The 22,126-nt window shown below is 53.4% G+C and overlaps 1 protein-coding gene across 1 annotated transcript in view; it reads left to right on the plus strand.

Annotated features, from left to right (window-relative positions):
- nup160 (nucleoporin 160) overlaps positions 1 to 22,126 on the plus strand; it is a 47,562-nt gene that overhangs the window by 8,700 nt on the left and 16,736 nt on the right. The window contains exons 15-32 of the mRNA XM_072434654.1: positions 1,972 to 2,132; positions 2,408 to 2,544; positions 2,781 to 2,848; positions 4,727 to 4,880; positions 6,582 to 6,651; positions 7,584 to 7,682; positions 8,288 to 8,407; positions 8,544 to 8,639; positions 9,348 to 9,442; positions 11,377 to 11,473; positions 11,610 to 11,715; positions 15,852 to 16,012; positions 16,279 to 16,339; positions 16,669 to 16,779; positions 16,856 to 16,979; positions 17,307 to 17,408; positions 17,524 to 17,662; positions 17,783 to 17,908. Of these exons, the coding sequence (XP_072290755.1) occupies positions 1,972 to 2,132; positions 2,408 to 2,544; positions 2,781 to 2,848; positions 4,727 to 4,880; positions 6,582 to 6,651; positions 7,584 to 7,682; positions 8,288 to 8,407; positions 8,544 to 8,639; positions 9,348 to 9,442; positions 11,377 to 11,473; positions 11,610 to 11,715; positions 15,852 to 16,012; positions 16,279 to 16,339; positions 16,669 to 16,779; positions 16,856 to 16,979; positions 17,307 to 17,408; positions 17,524 to 17,662; positions 17,783 to 17,908 (2,027 nt within the window). The remainder of the gene's footprint in view (positions 1 to 1,971; positions 2,133 to 2,407; positions 2,545 to 2,780; positions 2,849 to 4,726; positions 4,881 to 6,581; positions 6,652 to 7,583; positions 7,683 to 8,287; positions 8,408 to 8,543; positions 8,640 to 9,347; positions 9,443 to 11,376; positions 11,474 to 11,609; positions 11,716 to 15,851; positions 16,013 to 16,278; positions 16,340 to 16,668; positions 16,780 to 16,855; positions 16,980 to 17,306; positions 17,409 to 17,523; positions 17,663 to 17,782; positions 17,909 to 22,126) is intronic.

Genomic DNA, 22,126 nt, shown 5'->3' on the forward strand with positions numbered 1-22,126 from the left:
CACGCTTCTTAGACCCACTGGACACGCTTCTTAGACCCACTGGACACGCTTCTTAGACCCACTGGACACGCTTCTTAGACCCACTGGACACGCTTCTTAGACCCACTGGACACGCTTAGACCCACTGGACACGCTTAGACCCACTGGACACGCTTAGACCCACTGGACACGCTTCTTAGACCCACTGGACACGCTTCTTAGACCCACTGGACACGCTTAAACCCACTGGACACGCTTAGACCCACTGGACACGCTTAGACCCACTGGACACGCTTAGACCCACTGCACACGCTTAGACCCACTGCACACGCTTAGACCCACTAAACACGCTTAGACCCACTGCACACGCTTAGACCCACTGCACACGCTTAGACCCACTGCACACGCTTAGACCCACTGGACACGCTTAGACCCACTGCACACGCTTAGACCCACTGCACACGCTTAGACCCACTAGACACGCTTAGACCCACTGGACACGCTTAGACCCACTGGACACGCTTAGACCCACTGGACACGCTTAGACCCACTGGACACGCTTAGACCCACTGGACACGCTTAAACCCACTGGACACGCTTAGACCCACTAAACACGCTTAGACCCACTGCACACGCTTAGACCCACTGCACACGCTTAGACCCACTAGACACGCTTAGACCCACTGGACACGCTTAGACCCACTGGACACGCTTAGACCCACTGGACACGCTTAGACCCACTGGACACGCTTAGACCCACTGGACACGCTTAGACCCACTAAACACGCTTAGACCCACTGGACACGCTTAGACCCACTGGACACGCTTAGACCCACTGGACACGCTTAAACCCACTGGACACGCTTAGACCCACTAAACACGCTTAGACCCACTGGACACGCTTAGACCCACTGGACACGCTTATCACGCTCATGGCCGTTCCACACCGCCGCGGCCGAAGCGTCCAGTTTACATTCAAAGTCTACGGTAAACGCGTCGAGCACGTAGTGTGTTATCCGCGGCGCGATTTCTTCGTTTTTGCGGCACGATTGGTGCGTTTTTTTACGCTCGACGCTTTGAGCGAGCGTATGAGCCGGCCGAGGCCACAAAAGCGGCTTACGCGATGCGTTCAGATATGTTGAGGTCTCTGCAGCTGAAGCGTAGCAGCCGCCGCAGCAGCCAATCAGAGCTGACGCTCCAGTGACGTACGTATTGCCCCTCGCATTTCCGGTATTCCCCGTGGAATTCCCTTGCTCGTCAACAGTCCGCCATTTTACACAATGAAAGGCCACACCGTCATCAACTCCACTGCTCATGCGTCAACACCTCTACTGCGCATGTGCGCAGAGAGCTCAAGCGCGCCGTGTACAGTGGCTGGGGCGTCCAGAGCGTGCGTCCGGTGCGTAAACCTTTTAAATGTACACACGCTCACATTCTGCGTCGGTCGCGATTAGGCCGCGGCGGTCTGTTCGTAGCTTTAGACCCACTGGACACGCTTAGACCCACTGCACTTAGACCCACTGCACTTAGACCCACTGCACTTAGACCCACTGCACTTAGACCCACTGCACTTAGACCCACTGCACTTAGACCCACTGCACTTAGACCCACTGCACTTAGACCCACTGCACTTAGACCCACTGCACTTAGACCCACTGCACTTAGACCCACTGCACTTAGACCCACTGCACTTAGACCCACTGCACTTAGACCCACTGCACTTAGACCCACTGCACTTAGACCCACTGCACTTAGACCCACTGCACTTAGACCCACTGCACTTAGACCCACTGCACTTAGACCCACTGCACTTAGACCCACTGCACTTAGACCCACTGCACTTAGACCCACTGCACTTAGACCCACTGCACTTAGACCCACTGCACTTAGACCCACTGCACTTAGACCCACTGCACTTAGACCCGGGGCTAGGACCCGGTCTTACAGGTGTTAGAATAGGGTGAATGACTGTCTTCTTCTCCATGGCTCCAGCTCAGTCCCTTCAGACTCGCCTCAGCCTCTCGCAGCTTTTCGGCAGCTCCACAGCCGTTGCCATGGTTTCCCAGGCCCTGGTGACGGTCGCTATGACGAGGGCTCAGTTCTGTCGGGACCTGCTCATCCTCCAGAAGCTTTACCTGCGCTTCGGAGACAACGTGAGTAGAACTCGACCCAGATGGGGTTTTCAGAGGAAAGCTGATGGTCTGACTGACAGGTGTTTGGCCTTTCTCCTCCCCCTCTCTCTCTCCTCCCTCTCTCCTCCCCCTCTCTCTCCTCCCTCTCTCCTCCCCTTCCCTCTCTCCTCCCCCCCTCTCTCTCCTCCCTCTCTCCTCCCTGTCCTACCGCTCTCCTCCCCCTCTCTCTCTCCTCCCCTTCCCTCTCTCCTCCCCCCTCTCTCTCCTCCCTGTCCTATCTCTCCTCCCCCTCTCAGGTGCTCCTCGGAGGCGGAGCTTGGTTGTTGCAGTTGCAACAGGACTTGATTCCACGCAGTTCTCATCTGCTGTCCTCATATCACCTTCTGAAGAACATCTCCCAGACTCTGGCCTCCTCCGTCCCCCTCGACACCATGTACGTACTTTATTATCCCTGTTGAACACACAGATCCTGCTCTCACGTGTCGTGCAGTAACAGTTAAAAGGATCGCATGTAAAATTACTTCAAGGACAGTATTTTTACTTTTGTGCTTCGTTACTCTCACCTCTGGAAATGAGGGCGCTGCTTTTGTGGCGACTTGAGCAGAACCTGGGCTCGTTAGTGGATCGTCTCGATGTGAAGTCTGTTTGTTTGTTTGTTTGTTTCCTCAGCGATGCAAACCTGCAGCACCTCACTGTCCTGGAGCTGTCCGACTCCACCACGCTCTCCAACAGAACAGGTCTGAGCTCATCCTAACGCGCTCCTCATCCTAACGCGCGCCCCATCCTAACGCGCGCCTCATCCTAACGCGCGCCTCATCCTAACGCGCGCCTCATCCTAACGCGCGCCTCATCCTAACGCGCGCCTCATCCTAACGCGCTCCTCATCCTAACGCGCGCCTCATCCTAACGCGCGCTGCTTCATCCTAACGCGCGCCTCATCCTAACGCGCGCCTCATCCTAACGCGCGCCTCATCCTAACGCGCGCCTCATCCTAACGCGCTCCTCATCCTAACGCGCGCCTCATCCTAACGCGCGCCTCATCCTAACGCGCGCTGCTTCATCCTAACGCGCGCCTCATCCTAACGCGCGCCTCATCCTAACGCGCGCCTCATCCTAACGCGCGCCCCATCCTAACGCGCGCTGCTTCATCCTAACGCGCGCTGCTTCATCCTATCGCGCGCTGCTTCATCCTAACGCGCGCTGCTTCATCCTAACGCGCGCTGCTTCATCCTAACGCGCGCTGCTTCATCCTAACGCGCGCTGCTTCATCCTAACGCGCGCTGCTTCATCCTAACGCGCGCTTCATGCTTCATCCTAACGCGCGCTTCATGCTTCATCCTAACGCGCGCTTCATGCTTCATCCTAACGCGCGCTTCATGCTTCATCCTAACGCGCGCTTCATGCTTCATCCTAACGCGCGCTTCATGCTTCATCCTAACGCGCGCTGCTTCATCCTAACGCGCGCTTCATGCTTCATCCTAACGCGCGCTTCATGCTTCATCCTAACGCGCGCTTCATGCTTCATCCTAACGCGCGCTTCATGCTTCATCCTAACGCGCGCTTCATGCTTCATCCTAACGCGCGCTTCATGCTTCATCCTAACGCGCGCTTCATGCTTCATCCTAACGCGCGCTTCATGCTTCATCCTAACGCGCGCTTCATGCTTCATCCTAACGCGCGCTTCATGCTTCATCCTAACGCGCGCTTCATGCTTCATCCTAACGCGCGCTTCATGCTTCATCCTAACGCGCGCTTCATGCTTCATCCTAACGCGCGCTTCATGCTTCATCCTAACGCGCGCTGCTTCATCCTAACGCGCGCTTCATGCTTCATCCTAACACCCTAACGCGCTTCACGCTTCATCCTAACGCGCGCTTCATCCTAACACCCTTAACGCGCTTCACGCTTCATCCTAACGCGCGCTTCATCCTAACACCCTTAACGCGCTTCACGCTTCATCCTAACGCGCGCTTCATCCTAACACCCTTAACGCGCTTCACGCTTCATCCTAACGCGCGCTTCATCCTAACACCCTTAACGCGCTTCACGCTTCATTCTAACGCGCGCTTCATCCTAACACCCTTAACGCGCTTCACGCTTCATCCTAACGCGCGCTTCATCCTAACACCCTTAACGCGCTTCACGCTTCATCCTAACGCGCTTCATCCTAACACCCTAACGCGCTTCACCCTAACGCGCTTCATCCTAACGCGCTTCGCGCTTCACCCTAACGCGCTTCATCCTAACGCGCTTCATCCTAACACCCTAACACGCTTCACCCTAACGCGCTTCACCCTAACGCGCTTCACCCTAACGCGCTTCACCCTAACGCGCTTCACCCTAACGCGCTTCATCCTAACGCGCTTCGCGCTTCACCCTAACGCGCTTCATCCTAACGCGCTTCGCGCTTCATCCTAACGCGCTTCGCGCTTCATCCTAACGCGCTTCAACCTTAAATGATCTGTAGCTTTATCAGACCACATGGAAACATGAGGAAAGTGTTAGTGTTTTTAGTTTGAGAATGACCGTACTGTGTAAAGAAAGAGTTATCAAAGTGTGAACTCTAAAAATGTTTCTCCTCGTGTCCTCGATAGTGAAATGACTTTGTCCTCCAGTGCTGAGTCCTCAGACGGTGGTGGAGCTCTTCTATCAGACCGTGGCTCGTAAAACCATCATCGCTCAGATCTATTCTCAGAGGAACAGTGAAGCCGAGCTGCTGCAGTGGAGTCACATGGTCTCCAGCGTCGTGCTCCTGCTCGGACAGAGTCTGTATCCTTCAGAAAGTACACAAAGTACACAGTGTTTAGTCTGCATCCTTCAGAAAGTACACCGTGTTTAGTCTGCATCCTTCAGAAAGTACACCGTGTTTAGTCTGCATCCTTCATAAAGTACACCGTGTTTAGTCTGCATCCTTCATAAAGTACACCGTGTTTAGTCTGCATCCTTCATAAAGTACACACTGTTTAGTCTGCATCCTTCATAAAGTACACCATGTTTAATCTGCATCCTTCATAAAGTACACACTGTTTAGTCTGCATCCTTCATTAAGTACACACTGTTTAGTCTGCATCCTTCATTAAGTACACACTGTTTAGTCTGCATCCTTCATTAAGTACACACTGTTTAGTCTGCATCCTTCATTAAGTACACACTGTTTAGTCTGCATCCTTTAAGTACACACTGTTTAGTCTGCATCCTTCATTAAGTACACACTGTTTAGTCTGCATCCTTCATTAAGTACACACTGTTTAGTCTGCATCCTTCATTAAGTACACACTGTTTAGTCTGCATCCTTCATTAAGTACACACTGTTTAGTCTGCATCCTTTAAGTACACACTGTTTAGTCTGCATCCTTCATTAAGTACACACTGTTTAGTCTGCATCCTTCATTAAGTACACACTGTTTAGTCTGCATCCTTCATTAAGTACACACTGTTTAGTCTGCATCCTTTAAGTACACACTGTTTAGTCTGTATCCTTCATTAAGTACACACTGTTTAGTCTGCATCCTTCATAAAGTACACACTGTTTAGTCTGCATCCTTCATAAAGTACACCATGTTTAATCTGCATCCTTCATAAAGTACACCATGTTTAATCTGCATCCTTCATAAAGTACACACTGTTTAGTCTGCATCCTTCATTAAGTACACACTGTTTAGTCTGCATCCTTCATTAAGTACACACGGTTTAGTCTGCATCCTTCATTAAGTACACACTGTTTAGTCTGCATCCTTCATTAAGTACACACTGTTTAGTCTGCATCCTTTAAGTACACACTGTTTAGTCTGCATCCTTCATTAAGTACACACTGTTTAGTCTGCATCCTTCATTAAGTACACACTGTTTAGTCTGCATCCTTCATTAAGTACACACTGTTTAGTCTGCATCCTTTAAGTACACACTGTTTAGTCTGCATCCTTCATTAAGTACACACTGTTTAGTCTGCATCCTTCATTAAGTACACACTGTTTAGTCTGCATCCTTCATTAAGTACACACTGTTTAGTCCGCATCCTTTAAGTACACACTGTTTAGTCTGCATCCTTCATTAAGTACACACTGTTTAGTCTGCATCCTTCATAAAGTACACACTGTTTAGTCTGCATCCTTCATAAAGTACACACTGTTTAATCTGCATCCTTCATAAAGTACACACTGTTTAGTCTGCATCCTTCATTAAGTACACACTGTTTAGTCTGCATCCTTCATTAAGTACACACTGTTTAGTCTGCATCCTTCATTAAGTACACACTGTTTAGTCTGCATCCTTCATTAAGTACACACTGTTTAGTCTGCATCCTTCATAAAGTACACGTTTCACTTTTGGTCCGTGACGTTTCACATTTGGTCCGTGACGTTTCACATTTGGTCCGTGACGTTTCACATTTGGTCCGTGACGTTTCACATTTGGTCCGTGACGTTTCACATGTTTCTTGGAGAACTGTTCTTCCTTAACCCAGTTTCACAGTTGGCCCAGTAATCCTGGGTTCCAGTTCCCTGAGTGTCTGATGGCCAACTGTCAATACACTCAGCTGCAGGTGAGGCCTCTGCTCTTCACCCGCTTCATACAGGTTCATCTTGTACGGAGATGTCCCTGTTCTTCTGACCAGTCCCAGGGTGAAATGGTCTCGTTCTCAGATGTTCCTCCTCGTTCTCAGATGTTCCTCCTCGTTCTCAGATGTTCCTCCTTGTTCTCAGATGTTCCTCCTCGTTCTCAGATGTTCCTCCTTGTTCTCAGATGTTCCTCCTTGTTCTCAGATGTTCCTCCTCGTTCTCAGATGTTCCTCCTCGTTCTCAGATGTTCCTCCTCGTTCTCAGATGTTCCTCCTCGTTCTCAGATGTTCCTCCTCGTTCTCAGATGTTTCTCCTCGTTCTCAGATGTTCCTCCTCGTTCTCAGATGTTCCTCCTTGTTCTCAGATGTTCCTCCTTGTTCTCAGATGTTCCTCCTCGTTCTCAGATGTTCCTCCTCGTTCTCAGATGTTCCTCCTTGTTCTCAGATGTTCCTCCTTGTTCTCATCAGATGTTCCTCCTTGTTCTCAGATGTTCCTCCTTGTTCTCAGATGTTCCTCCTTGTTCTCATCAGATGTTCCTCCTTGTTCTCAGATGTTCCTCCTTGTTCTCAGATGTTCCTCCTTGTTCTCAGATGTTCCTCCTTGTTCTCAGATGTTCCTCCTCGTTCTCAGATGTTCCTCCTCGTTCTCAGATGTTCCTCCTCGTTCTCAGATGTTCCTCCTCGTTCTCAGATGTTCCTCCTCGTTCTCAGATGTTCCTCCTTGTTCTCATCAGATGTTCCTCCTTGTTCTCAGATGTTTCTCCTCGTTCTCAGATGTTCCTCCTTGTTCTCAGATGTTCCTCCTTGTTCTCATCAGATGTTCCTCCTTGTTCTCAGATGTTCCTCCTTGTTCTCAGATGTTCCTCCTTGTTCTCAGATGTTCCTCCTTGTTCTCAGATGTTCCTCCTTGTTCACAGGAGTACGTGCGTCTGGTTGGACCTTGGTGTCAGGTGAACATCGGCTCCTGCAGGTTCATGCTGGGACAGTGCTACCTCGCCACCGGAGAAGGACAGAAGGTACGGGAGGGCATCTGACACACACCCGGTGGACCACACCAAAGGGTCAGGACTCGACGCCAAAGGCAGAGATTTGGGTTGGGACCACCAGAAGGCTCTACCTCCTACTGTGCTTTTAGAGACTCTTGGAACCACCAGAAGGCTCTACCTCCTACTGTGCTTTTAGAGACTCTTGGAACCACCAGAAGGCTCTACCTCCTACTGTGCTTTTAGAGACTCTTGGCACCACCAGAAGGCTCTACCTCCTACTGTGCTTTTAGAGACTCTTGGGACCACCAGAAGGCTACACATCCTACTGTGCTTTTAGAGACTCTTGGGACCACCAGAAGGCCAGCATTTAGAGAGTGAAGAGCTCTGATTGGATGAGATGGTTCTATAGCATCTTTGAGGTGGGAGGGGCCATGTCATTTATGGCTTTGTAAGTCAGGAGGAGGAGTTTAAATGTGATTCTTAACTGGACAGGGGCCAGTGAAGAGACTCCAGCACCGGCGTAATGTGCTCTCTTCTTTTAGTTCCTCTGAGTAAACTTGCTGTTGCAGTCTAAGTTTATTTATGTGGATGGCACAGCATGTTGGGAGGGCATCTGACACGTTTCTCTGTTGCAGGCTCTGCGGTGTTTCCAGGAAGCGGCAAATGAAGCGGAGAAAGAGGAGTTTCTGATGAAGCTCACGGGAGCCGAGGACGAAGAGGCGGCTCCTACTGCCAGACTGCAGTACTACAACAAGGTATGAGTACTACTACTGCAGTACCAGAGGTGGCAGTACTCAACTATTTCAAGAATTTGTACTTGGGGCCTCAGCAGGGTTCAGAGTCTCTACAGTTCCACCGGGTGTAAGGTGACTGATTGTCTGTCTGGTGCAGGTGCTGCGTTTGCTGGAGGACGTCGGTCTCCCTGAACTTGTGATTCAGCTCTCGACTTTGGCCATCACTGAAGCGGCCGGCGACGCCTCCTCTCAGGTCCTAACATCTAATCACTGTTCTCACTTTGCTCTCGATCGTGGTAAACACTCTGATATGAAGACGTTCTGCAGCCTCTGCTCTGCTGTGCTCTCGTCATTTGTTTCCACCAACGAAAGTCTCTCTCGGCCAAACGCCTAATCTGCCCTAGTAGTAGTTCACGCGTGTTCCTGGCTGTAGTCCGCTCGTGTTCTGACTAGTCCGCTCGTGTTCTGACTGTAGTCTGCGCGTGTTCTGACTGTAGTCCGCTCGTGTTCTGACTAGTCCGCGCGTGTTCTGACTGTAGTCCGCGCGTGTTCTGACTGTAGTCCGCTCGTGTTCTGACTGTAGTCCGCTCGTGTTCTGACTGTAGTCCGCTCGTGTTCTGACTGTAGTCCGCTCGTGTTCTGACTGTAGTCCGCTCGTGTTGTGACTGTAGTCCGCGCGTGTTGTGACTGTAGTCCGCGCGTGTTGTGACTGTAGTCCGCGCGTGTTGTGACTGTAGTCCGCGCGTGTTGTGACTGTAGTCCGCGCGTGTTGTGACTGTAGTCCGCGCGTGTTCCTGACTGTAGTCCGCGCGTGTTCCTGACTGTAGTCCGCGCGTGTTCCTGACTGTAGTCCGCGCGTGTTCCTGACTGTAGTCCGCGCGTGTTCCTGACTGTAGTCCGCGCGTGTTCCTGACTGTAGTCCGCGCGTGTTCCTGACTGTAGTTCATGTGTGTTCCTGCAGGCAGCGCTGTGGACCCGGATCTTCAAACATCACTTGGATCTGGGCCACAACAGCGAAGCGTACGAAGCTCTGACGCAGAATCCAGACTCCAGCATGTACATACTTTTATACACGCTAGTATTTATGCTTTACTGCTTTAGTTCTGGTTTAATTCTAGATTAGTCCCTCGTTTATTCATGGTCCTGGTTTAGTTGTTAGTTCTGCTTTTACCCAGTGTCGGGGTGTTGGGGTGTCCGGTGTTGGGGTGTCCGGTGTTGGGGTGTCCGGTGTTGGGGTGTCGGGGTGTTAGGGTGTCCGGTGTTAGGGTGTCCGGTGTTGGGGTGTCCGGTGTTGGGGTGTCCGGTGTTGGGGTGTCCGGTGTTGGGGTGTCGGGGTGTTAGGGTGTCCGGTGTTGGGGTGTTTGTGTGTTAGGGTGTCCGGTGTTAGGGTGTCCGGTGTTGGGGTGTCGGGGTGTTAGGGTGTCCGGTGTTGGGGTGTTAGGGTGTCGGGTGTTAGGGTGTCCGGTGTTGGGGTGTTAGGGTGTCCGGTGTTGGGGTGTTAGGGTGTCGGGTGTTAGGGTGTCGGGTGTTAGGGTGTTGGGGTGTCGGGGTGTTAGGGTGTCCGGTGTTGGGGTGTTAGGGTGTCGGGTGTTAGGGTGTCGGGTGTTAGGGTGTCCGGTGTTGGGGTGTCGGGGTGTTAGGGTGTCCGGTGTTGGGGTGTCGGGGTGTTAGGGTGTCCGGTGTTGGGGTGTTTGTGTGTTAGGGTGTCCGGTGTTAGGGTGTCCGGTGTTGGGGTGTCGGGGTGTTAGGGTGTCCGGTGTTGGGGTGTTAGGGTGTCGGGTGTTAGGGTGTCCGGTGTTGGGGTGTTAGGGTGTCGGGTGTTAGGGTGTCGGGTGTTAGGGTGTTGGGGTGTCGGGGTGTTAGGGTGTCCGGTGTTGGGGTGTCGGGTGTTAGGGTGTCGGGTGTTAGGGTGTCCGGTGTTAGGGTGTCCGGTGTTGGGGTGTCGGGGTGTTAGGGTGTCCGGTGTTGGGGTGTCGGGGTGTTAGGGTGTCCGGTGTTGGGGTGTTTGTGTGTTAGGGTGTCCGGTGTTAGGGTGTCCGGTGTTAGGGTGTCCGGTGTTGGGGTGTCGGGGTGTTAGGGTGTCCGGTGTTGGGGTGTTAGGGTGTCGGGTGTTAGGGTGTCGGGTGTTAGGGTGTCCGGTGTTAGGGTGTCCGGTGTTGGGGTGTCGGGGTGTTAGGGTGTCCGGTGTTGGGGTGTTAGGGTGTCGGGTGTTAGGGTGTCCGGTGTTGGGGTGTTAGGGTGTCGGGTGTTAGGGTGTCGGGTGTTAGGGTGTCCGGTGTTGGGGTGTCGGGTGTTAGGGTGTCGGGTGTTAGGGTGTCCGGTGTTAGGGTGTCCGGTGTTGGGGTGTCGGGGTGTTAGGGTGTCGGGTGTTAGGGTGTCCGGTGTTGGGGTGTCGGGGTGTTAGGGTGTCGGGTGTTAGGGTGTCCGGTGTTGGGGTGTCGGGGTGTTAGGGTGTCGGGTGTTAGGGTGTCCGGTGTTAGGGTGTCCGGTGTTAGGGTGTCCGGTGTTAGGGTGTCCGGTGTTGGGGTGTCGGGGTGTTAGGGTGTCGGGTGTTAGGGTGTCCGGTGTTGGGGTGTTAGGGTGTCGGGTGTTAGGGTGTCCGGTGTTGGGGTGTCCGGTGTTGGGGTGTCGGGGTGTTAGGGTGTCGGGGTGTTAGGGTGTCGGGTGTTAGGGTGTCCGGTGTTGGGGTGTCGGGGTGTTAGGGTGTCGGGTGTTAGGGTGTCCGGTGTTGGGGTGTCGGGGTGTTAGGGTGTCGGGGTGTTAGGGTGTCGGGTGTTAGGGTGTCGGGTGTTAGGGTGTCCGGTGTTAGGGTGTCCGGTGTTGGGGTGTCGGGGTGTTAGGGTGTCGGGGTGTTAGGGTGTCGGGTGTTAGGGTGTCCGGTGTTGGGGTGTTAGGGTGTCGGGTGTTAGGGTGTCCGGTGTTGGGGTGTCGGGTGTTGGATCGCTCCCTGTTGCCGTTCACTTGTTGATGTGGTCTGTCGTCCCCTGCAGGCAGCTGGATTGCCTGCGTCAGCTGGTGGTAGTTCTGTGTGAGCGTTCTCAGCTCCAGGACCTGGTGCAGTTCTCCTACGTCAACCTTCACGACGAGGTGCAGTCACACTTTCCTCCTCTCGCTCTCTTGTGGAGCTGACGTTCCCCCTGGCGTTCCCCCTGACCCCTTCCCCCTGACCTTCCCCCTGACCCCTTCCCCCAGACGTTCCCCCTGACCTTCCTGTGTGTTTCAGGTGGTGAACATCATCGAGTCTCGCGCTCGGAGTCTGGACCTTCTGTCGCACAATTATTACGAGCTGCTTTACGCCTTTCACATCCAGAGACACAACTACAGGAAAGGTACGCACGATGAAGAGGGCGGGGCACCATCCATAAAGAGGGCGGGGCACCATCCATAAAGAGGGCGGGGCACCATAAAGAGGGCGGGCACAGTGATGTTCTCATGTCTCTCTCTCTCTCTCTCTCTCAGCGGGCACAGTGATGTTCTCATGTCTCTCTCTCTCAGCGGGCACAGTGATGTTCTCATGTCTCTCTCTCTCAGCGGGCACAGTGATGTTCTCATGTCTCTCTCTCACAGCGGGCACAGTGATGTTCTCATGTCTCTCTCTCACAGCGGGCACAGTGATGTTCTCATGTCTCTCTCTCTCAGCGGGCACAGTGATGTTCTCATGTCTCTCTCTCTCAGCGGGCACAGTGATGTTCTCATGTCTCTCTCTCTCACAGCGGGCACAGTGATGTTCTCATGTCTCTCTCTCTCAGCGGGCACAGTGATGTTCTCATGTCTCTCTCTCACAGCGGGCACAGTGATGTTCTCATGTCTCTCTCTCTCAGCGGGCACAGTGATGTTCTCATGTCTCTCTCTCTCAGCGGGCACAGTGATGTTCTCATGTCTCTCTCTCACAGCGGGCACAGTGATGTTCTCATGTCTCTCTCTCTCACAGCGGGCACAGTGATGTTCTCATGTCTCTCTCTCTCACAGCGGGCACAGTGATGTTCTCATGTCTCTCTCTCTCACAGCGGGCACAGTGATGTTCTCATGTCTCTCTCTCTCAGCGGGCACAGTGATGTTCTCATGTCTCTCTCTCTCAGCGGGCACAGTGATGTTCTCATGTCTCTCTCTCTCACAGCGGGCACAGTGATGTTCTCATGTCTCTCTCTCTCTCAGCGGGCACAGTGATGTTCTCATGTCTCTCTCTCTCTCAGCGGGCACAGTGATGTTCTCATGTCTCTCTCTCTCACAGCGGGCACAGTGATGTTCTCATGTCTCTCTCTCTCTCTCTCACAGCGGGCACAGTGATGTTCTCATGTCTCTCTCTCTCAGCGGGCACAGTGATGTTCTCATGTCTCTCTCTCTCACAGCGGGCACAGTGATGTTCTCATGTCTCTCTCTCACAGCGGGCACAGTGATGTTCTCATGTCTCTCTCTCTCAGCGGGCACAGTGATGTTCTCATGTCTCTCTCTCTCAGCGGGCACAGTGATGTTCTCATGTCTCTCTCTCTCACAGCGGGCACAGTGATGTTCTCATGTCTCTCTCTCTCTCAGCGGGCACAGTGATGTTCTCATGTCTCTCTCTCTCTCAGCGGGCACAGTGATGTTCTCATGTCTCTCTCTCTCACAGCGGGCACAGTGATGTTCTCATGTCTCTCTCTCTCTCTCTCACAGCGGGCACAGTGATGTTCTCATGTCTCTCTCTCACAGCGGGCACAGTGATGTTCTCATGTCTCTCTCTCTCTCAGCGGGCACAGTGATGTTCTCATGTCTCTCTCTCTCACAGCGGGCACAGTGATGTTCTCATGTCTCTCTCTCTCTCAGCGGGCACAGTGATGTTCTCATGTCTCTCTCTCTCTCAGCGGGCACAGTGATGTTCTCATGTCTCTCTCTCTCTCTCTCACAGCGGGCACAGTGATGTTCTCATGTCTCTCTCTCAGCGGGCACAGTGATGTTCTCATGTCTCTCTCTCTCACAGCGGGCACAGTGATGTTCTCATGTCTCTCTCTCTCTCTCTCACAGCGGGCACAGTGATGTTCTCATGTCTCTCTCTCACAGCGGGCACAGTGATGTTCTCATGTCTCTCTCTCTCTCAGCGGGCACAGTGATGTTCTCATGTCTCTCTCTCTCTCTCTCACAGCGGGCACAGTGATGTTCTCATGTCTCTCTCTCTCTCAGCGGGCACAGTGATGTTCTCATGTCTCTCTCTCTCACAGCGGGCACAGTGATGTTCTCATGTCTCTCTCTCACAGCGGGCACAGTGATGTTCTCATGTCTCTCTCTCTCTCTCTCTCAGCGGGCACAGTGATGTTCTCATGTCTCTCTCCCACAGCGGGCACAGTGATGTTCTCATGTCTCTCTCTCTCAGCGGGCACAGTGATGTTCTCATGTCTCTCTCTCTCAGCGGGCACAGTGATGTTCTCATGTCTCTCTCTCTCACAGCGGGCACAGTGATGTTCTCATGTCTCTCTCTCACAGCGGGCACAGTGATGTTCTCATGTCTCTCTCTCTCACAGCGGGCACAGTGATGTTCTCATGTCTCTCTCTCTCTCAGCGGGCACAGTGATGTTCTCATGTCTCTCTCTCTCTCAGCGGGCACAGTGATGTTCTCATGTCTCTCTCTCTCACAGCGGGCACAGTGATGTTCTCATGTCTCTCTCTCTCTCTCTCACAGCGGGCACAGTGATGTTCTCATGTCTCTCTCTCACAGCGGGCACAGTGATGTTCTCATGTCTCTCTCTCAGCGGGCACAGTGATGTTCTCATGTCTCTCTCTCTCACAGCGGGCACAGTGATGTTCTCATGTCTCTCTCTCTCTCAGCGGGCACAGTGATGTTCTCATGTCTCTCTCTCTCTCTCTCACAGCGGGCACAGTGATGTTCTCATGTCTCTCTCTCACAACGGGCACAGTGATGTTCTCATGTCTCTCTCTCTCACAGCGGGCACAGTGATGTTCTCATGTCTCTCTCTCTCTCAGCGGGCACAGTGATGTTCTCATGTCTCTCTCTCTCACAGCGGGCACAGTGATGTTCTCATGTCTCTCTCTCTCACAGCGGGCACAGTGATGTTCTCATGTCTCTCTCTCACAGCGGGCACAGTGATGTTCTCATGTCTCTCTCTCACAGCGGGCACAGTGATGTTCTCATGTCTCTCTCTCTCTCAGCGGGCACAGTGATGTTCTCATGTCTCTCTCTCACAGCGGGCACAGTGATGTTCTCATGTCTCTCTCTCTCTCAGCGGGCACAGTGATGTTCTCATGTCTCTCTCTCTCAGCGGGCACAGTGATGTTCTCATGTCTCTCTCCCACAGCGGGCACAGTGATGTTCTCATGTCTCTCTCTCTCAGCGGGCACAGTGATGTTCTCATGTCTCTCTCTCTCTCAGCGGGCACAGTGATGTTCTCATGTCTCTCTCTCTCTCAGCGGGCACAGTGATGTTCTCATGTCTCTCTCTCTCACAGCGGGCACAGTGATGTTCTCATGTCTCTCTCTCTCAGCGGGCACAGTGATGTTCTCATGTCTCTCTCTCTCTCAGCGGGCACAGTGATGTTCTCATGTCTCTCTCTCTCACAACGGGCACAGTGATGTTCTCATGTCTCTCTCTCTCACAGCGGGCACAGTGATGTTCTCATGTCTCTCTCTCACAGCGGGCACAGTGATGTTCTCATGTCTCTCTCTCTCAGCGGGCACAGTGATGTTCTCATGTCTCTCTCTCTCACAGCGGGCACAGTGATGTTCTCATGTCTCTCTCTCTCTCAGCGGGCACAGTGATGTTCTCATGTCTCTCTCTCTCAGCGGGCACAGTGATGTTCTCATGTCTCTCTCTCTCAGCGGGCACAGTGATGTTCTCATGTCTCTCTCTCTCAGCGGGCACAGTGATGTTCTCATGTCTCTCTCTCTCAGCGGGCACAGTGATGTTCTCATGTCTCTCTCTCACAGCGGGCACAGTGATGTTCTCATGTCTCTCTCTCACAGCGGGCACAGTGATGTTCTCATGTCTCTCTCTCTCAGCGGGCACAGTGATGTTCTCATGTCTCTCTCTCACAGCGGGCACAGTGATGTTCTCATGTCTCTCTCTCTCAGCGGGCACAGTGATGTTCTCATGTCTCTCTCTCTCTCAGCGGGCACAGTGATGTTCTCATGTCTCTCTCTCTCAGCGGGCACAGTGATGTTCTCATGTCTCTCTCTCACAGCGGGCACAGTGATGTTCTCATGTCTCTCTCTCTCACAGCGGGCACAGTGATGTTCTCATGTCTCTCTCTCTCTCAGCGGGCACAGTGATGTTCTCATGTCTCTCTCTCTCACAGCGGGCACAGTGATGTTCTCATGTCTCTCTCTCTCAGCGGGCACAGTGATGTTCTCATGTCTCTCTCTCTCAGCGGGCACAGTGATGTTCTCATGTCTCTCTCTCTCTCAGCGGGCACAGTGATGTTCTCATGTCTCTCTCTCAGCGGGCACAGTGATGTTCTCATGTCTCTCTCTCTCTCAGCGGGCACAGTGATGTTCGAACTTGGCATGCGTTTGGGGCGAGAGGTGCGTTCGAGGGCGGGGCTTCAGAGGCAGGTGAACTGTTACCTGTCGGCCCTGAACTGTCTGCGTCTCATCCGCCCTGAGTACGCCTGGATCGTGCAGCCGGCCTCCGGAGCCACGGTACGACTTGGTGTAGACCCGGTGTACACTCGGTGTAGACACTCGATGTAGACACTCGGTGTAGACACTCGGTGTAGACCCAGTGTAGACACTCGATGTAGACACTCGGTGTAGACCCCGTGTAGACACTCGGTGTAGACACGGTGTAGACCCGGTGTAGACCCGGTGTAGACTCGGTGTAGACCCAGTGTAGACACCCGGTGTAGACCCAGTGTAGACACTCGGTGTAGACCTGGTGTGTTCACATATCTCATGGTGTGTTTCAGTACGAGCGTCCAGGAGCTTCACCCAAGAGGAACTCAGATGGAGAGTTCAGCTCTGAACCAGGTCAGAACCATGTGCTCTGTCACACATGATCAATGACACTTGATGTTGCACCTGATACTTTAGAGTTTAGAGATGAATAAAGCTGTGCCAGGGAAGGACAGGCTAACGTTAGCCGCTAACTGAATGGTTTTCCATCCGAATCATGGCACATGAGCTCCATCTGGTGGAGCAATTGTGTAATTACACGTAATAGCTTAATTTACAAACAGGACCAGAGATAGCTCAGTGTATAACTATTTAATGTCTCAAACCAGATGCCCTTCCTCTAACATCTGGACCCATGGTATGTGTGACCAGTGGCGACGGTCATAACGTGTTGTTTGTTTCAGAGCATCGTCATGTTGACATCCTGGAGCTCAAAGACCTGGAGAAAGAGTACATTTTGTCCCGGAGTCGTCTGACTTTGGCTCAGCATCATCCTCCGTCTGCTGCCATCGCCGGTATAGCCTCGCCCTGTTACCACCGGCTCTGCAGACCTGGCCCCGGCTCACTTCCTGTTTGCTGTTTCCTGTGTAGGCAGCGCTGCGGCCGTGGAGATGGTGGCGCTGCTGGTTCAGACCGGGCTCTTCGACTCCGCCATTTCCCTGTGTCAGACGTTTGGTTTGACGCTCGCGCCGGTGTTCGAGGGACTGACCTTCAAGTGAGACCTTTGACCTTCACATTCTGCACCATCGTGTCTGTGCTGTGGCTCCAGGTGGCGCTGTGGTTTATAACATAAGTGACAGACACTTCAAAGTCTCTAAAGTGGTGTTGACTCGTTCAGCAGCAGTTTAAAGATGTGAACTCTGAAGATGCTAAGGATGTTCTTCTGCTGCTCCTCCGCCTCTTCCTCCTCTGCTCCTCTTCTTCCTGCTCCTCTTCATCCTCTGCTCCTCCTCCGCTCCTCTGCTCCTCCTCTTCCTCCTCGTCTGCTCCTCTTCCTCCTCTGCTCTTCCTCCTCCTCTGCTCCTCCTCCTCTGCTCCTCAGGTGTATACAGCTGCAGTTTGGTGGAGAGGAGGTTCAGAATGAAGCCTGGAGCTGGTTGGCAGTGAACCAACTCTCCACCGTCGTCAACACCAAAGAATCCAGGTAAAGTTCACTGTGGAGCCTGTAGGGGGCGTGGCCCTCAGTGGCCCGGCCTACTTTAACCTTGTATCTCTCCCTCAGTGGCCCGGCCCACTTTAAACCCATGTCTCTCCCTCAGTGCCACAGACGAGGCGTGGCGGCTCTTGGCTTCGTACTTGGACAGGTTTTCAAGTCGTGGTCAGCATCACCGACACGTCATCACCAAACTGCTGTCCCACGGCGTCCCACTGCCCGACTGGGTCACCTCGGCCTACAAGGTACTTCACCTCTCTGTACCCACAATGCCTCTGGACCAGTCCTGACCCATAATGCCTCTGGCCGGTCTTTACCCACAATGCCTCTGGTCCGGTCTTTACCCACAATGCCTCTGGTTGCAGCTGGTGGACGCGGCCTCGTTGCTCCGCCTCTACCTGAACTTTGACCTTCTGGAGCAGGCGGTGGAGCTGGTGCTGGAGTGGATGGAGGCGGTGCAGGGCAAAGGTCACCAGTACTTCGGGATCCAGGTATTTATTCAGTCGCACTGCTGCCCCCTGCTGACAAACTCTGCTGACACACACTGCTGACACACTCTGCTGACACACACTGCTGACACACTCTGCTGACACACACTCTGCTGACACACACACTGCTGACACACACTGCTGACACACACTGCTGACACACTCTGCTGACACACTCTGCTGACACACACTGCTGACACACACTGCTGACACACACTGCTGACACACACACTGCTGACACACACTGCTGACACACACTGCTGACACACACTGCTGACACACACACTGCTGACACACACACTGCTGACACACACACTGCTGACACACACTCTGCTGACACACACACTCTGCTGACACACACACTGCTGACACACACTCTGCTGACACACAGACTCTGCTGACACACACACTGCCGACACACACTCTGCCGACACACACTCTGCCGACACACACTCTGCCGACACACACTCTGCCGACACACACTCTGCCGACACACACTCTGCCGACACACACTCTGCTAACACACTCTGCTGACACACACACTGCTGACACACACTCTGCTGACACACACTCTGCTGACACACACTCTGCTGACACACACTCTGCTGACACACACTCTGCTGACACACACTGCTGACACACACACTGCTGACACACACACTGCTGACACACACACTGCTGACACACACTCTGCTGACACACACTCTGCTGACACACACACTGCTGACACACACACTGCCGACACACACACTGCCGACACACACACTGCCGACACACACACTGCCGACACACACTCTGCCGACACACACTCTGCCGACACACACTCTGCCGACACACACTCTGCCGACACACACTCTGCCGACACACAAACTGCTGACAGACACACTGCTGACACACACACTGCTGACACACACACTGCTGACACACACTCTGCCGACACACACACTGCCGACACACACACTGCCGACACACACACTGCCGACACACACACTGCCGACACACACTGCCGACACACACTCTGCCGACACACACTCTGCCGACACACACTCTGCCGACACACACTCTGCCGACACACAAACTGCTGACAGACACACTGCTGACACACACACTGCTGACACACACTCTGCTGACACACACTCTGCTGACACACACTGCTGACACACACTCTGCTGACACACACTCTGCTGACACACACACTGCTGACACACACTCTGCTGATACACACACTGCTGACACACACACTGCTGACACACACACTGCTGACACACACACTGCTGACACACACTCTGCTGACACACACTCTGCTGACACAAACTGCTGACACACACTCTGCTGACACACACTGCTGACACACTCTGCTGACACACACTCTGCTGACACACACACTGCTGACACACACTCTGCTGATACACACTCTGCTGACACACACTCTGCTGACACACACTGCTGACACACACTCTGCCGAATCACACTCTGCTGACACACACACACACTGCTGACACACACACTGCTGACACACACTCTGCTGACACACACACTGCTGACACACACTCTGCTGACACACACTGCTGACACGCACTCTGCCGACACACACACTGCTGACACACTCTGCTGACACACACTCTGCTGACACACACTCTGCTGACACACACTCTGCTGACACACACACTGCTGACACACACTCTGCTGACACACACTCTGCTGACAGACACACTGCTGACACACACTCTGCTGACACACACTGCTGACACACACTCTGCTGACACACACTCTGCTGACACACACTGCTGACACACACACTGCTGACACACACACTGCTGACACAAACTCTGCTGACACACACTCTGCTGACACACACACTGCTGACACACACACTGCTGACACACACTGCTGACACACACACTGCTGACACACACACTGCTGACACACACTCTGCTGACACACACTGCTGACACACACTGCTGACACACTCTGCTGACACACACTGCTGACACACACTGCTGACACACTCTGCTGACACACACTGCTGACACACACACACTGCTGACACACACACACTGCTGACACACACTGCTGACACACACACACTCTGCTGACACACACTGCTGACACACACACTGCTGACACACACTCTGCTGACACACACACTCTGCTGACACACACACTCTGCTGACACACACACTCTGCTGACACACACACTCTGCTGACACACACTGCTGACACACACTGCTGACACACACACTGCTGACACACACTGCTGACACACACTGCTGACACACACTGCTGACACACACTGCTGACACACACTGCTGACACACACACTGCCGACACACACTCTGCTGACACACACACTGCCGACACACACTCTGCTGACACACACACTCTGCTGACACATACACTGCTGACACACACTCTGCTGACACACACACTCTGCCGACACACACTCTGCCGACACACACTCTGCCGACACACACTCTGCCGACACACACTCTGCCGACACACACTCTGCCGACACACACACTGCCGACACACACTCTGCTGACACACACTCTGCTGACACACACTGCTGACACACACTCTGCTGACGAACACTCTGCTGACACACACACTGCTGACACACACACTGCTGACACACACACTGCTGACACACACTCTGCTGACACACACACTGCTGACACACACACTGCCGACACACACACTGCCGACACACACACTGCCGACACACACACTGCCGACACACACACTGCCGACACACACACTGCCGACACACACTCTGCCGACACACACTCTGCCGACACACACTCAAACTGCCGACACACTGCTGACACACACACTGCTGACACACACACTGCTGACAAACACTCTGCTGACACACACACTGCTGACACACACTCTGCCGACACACACACTGCCGACACACACACTGCCGACACACACTCTGCCGACACACACTCTGCCGACACACACTCTGCCGACACACACTCTGCCGACACACACTCTGCCGACACACACTCTGCCGACACACACTCTGCCGACACACACACTGCCGACACACAAACTGCCGACAGACACACTGCCGACAGACACACTGCCGACAGACACACTGCCGACACACACACTGCCGACACACACTCTGCCGACACACACTCTGCTGACACACACTGCTGACACACACTCTGCTGACACACACTCTGCTGACACACACACTGCTGACACACACTCTGCTGACACACACACTGCTGACACACACACTGCTGACACACACACTGCTGACACACACACTGCTGACACACACTCTGCTGACACACACTGCTGACACACACTCTGCTGACACACACTGCTGACACACACTCTGCCGACACACACTCTGCCGACACACACTCTGCTGACACACACTCTGCTGACACACACACTGCTGACACACACTGCTGACACGCACTCTGCCGACACGCACTCTGCCGACACACACTGCTGACACACTCTGCTGACACACACTCTGCTGACACACACTCTGCTGACACACACTCTGCTGACACACACACTGCTGACACACACTCTGCTGACACACACACTCTGCTGACAGACACACTGCTGACACACACTCTGCTGACACACACTGCTGACACACACTCTGCTGACATACACTGCTGACACACTCTGCTGACACACACTCTGCTGACACACACTGCTGACACACACTCTGCCGACACACACACTGCTGACACACACTCTGCTGACACACACACTGCTGACACACACTGCTGACACGCACTCTGCCGACACGCACTCTGCCGACACACACTGCTGACACACTCTGCTGACACACACTCTGCTGACACACACTCTGCTGACACACACTCTGCTGACACACACTCTGCTGACACACACACTGCTGACACACACACTGCTGACACACACTCTGCTGACACACACACTCTGCTGACAGACACACTGCTGACACACACTCTGCTGACACACACTGCTGACACACACTCTGCTGACACACACTCTGCTGACACACACTGCTGACACACACACTGCTGACACAAACTCTGCTGACAGACACACTCTGCTGACACACACACTGCTGACACACACACTGCTGACACACACTGCTGACAAACACTGCTGACACAAACTGCTGACACACACACTGCTGACACACACTGCTGACACACACACTGCTGACACACACACTGCTGACACAAACTCTGCTGACAG

This window comes from Eucyclogobius newberryi, unplaced genomic scaffold (assembly GCF_026437365.1).
Source record: "Eucyclogobius newberryi isolate DKJ021-1_F unplaced genomic scaffold, fEucNew1.0.hap1 SCAF_7, whole genome shotgun sequence".
NCBI lineage: Eukaryota > Metazoa > Chordata > Actinopteri > Gobiiformes > Gobiidae > Eucyclogobius > Eucyclogobius newberryi.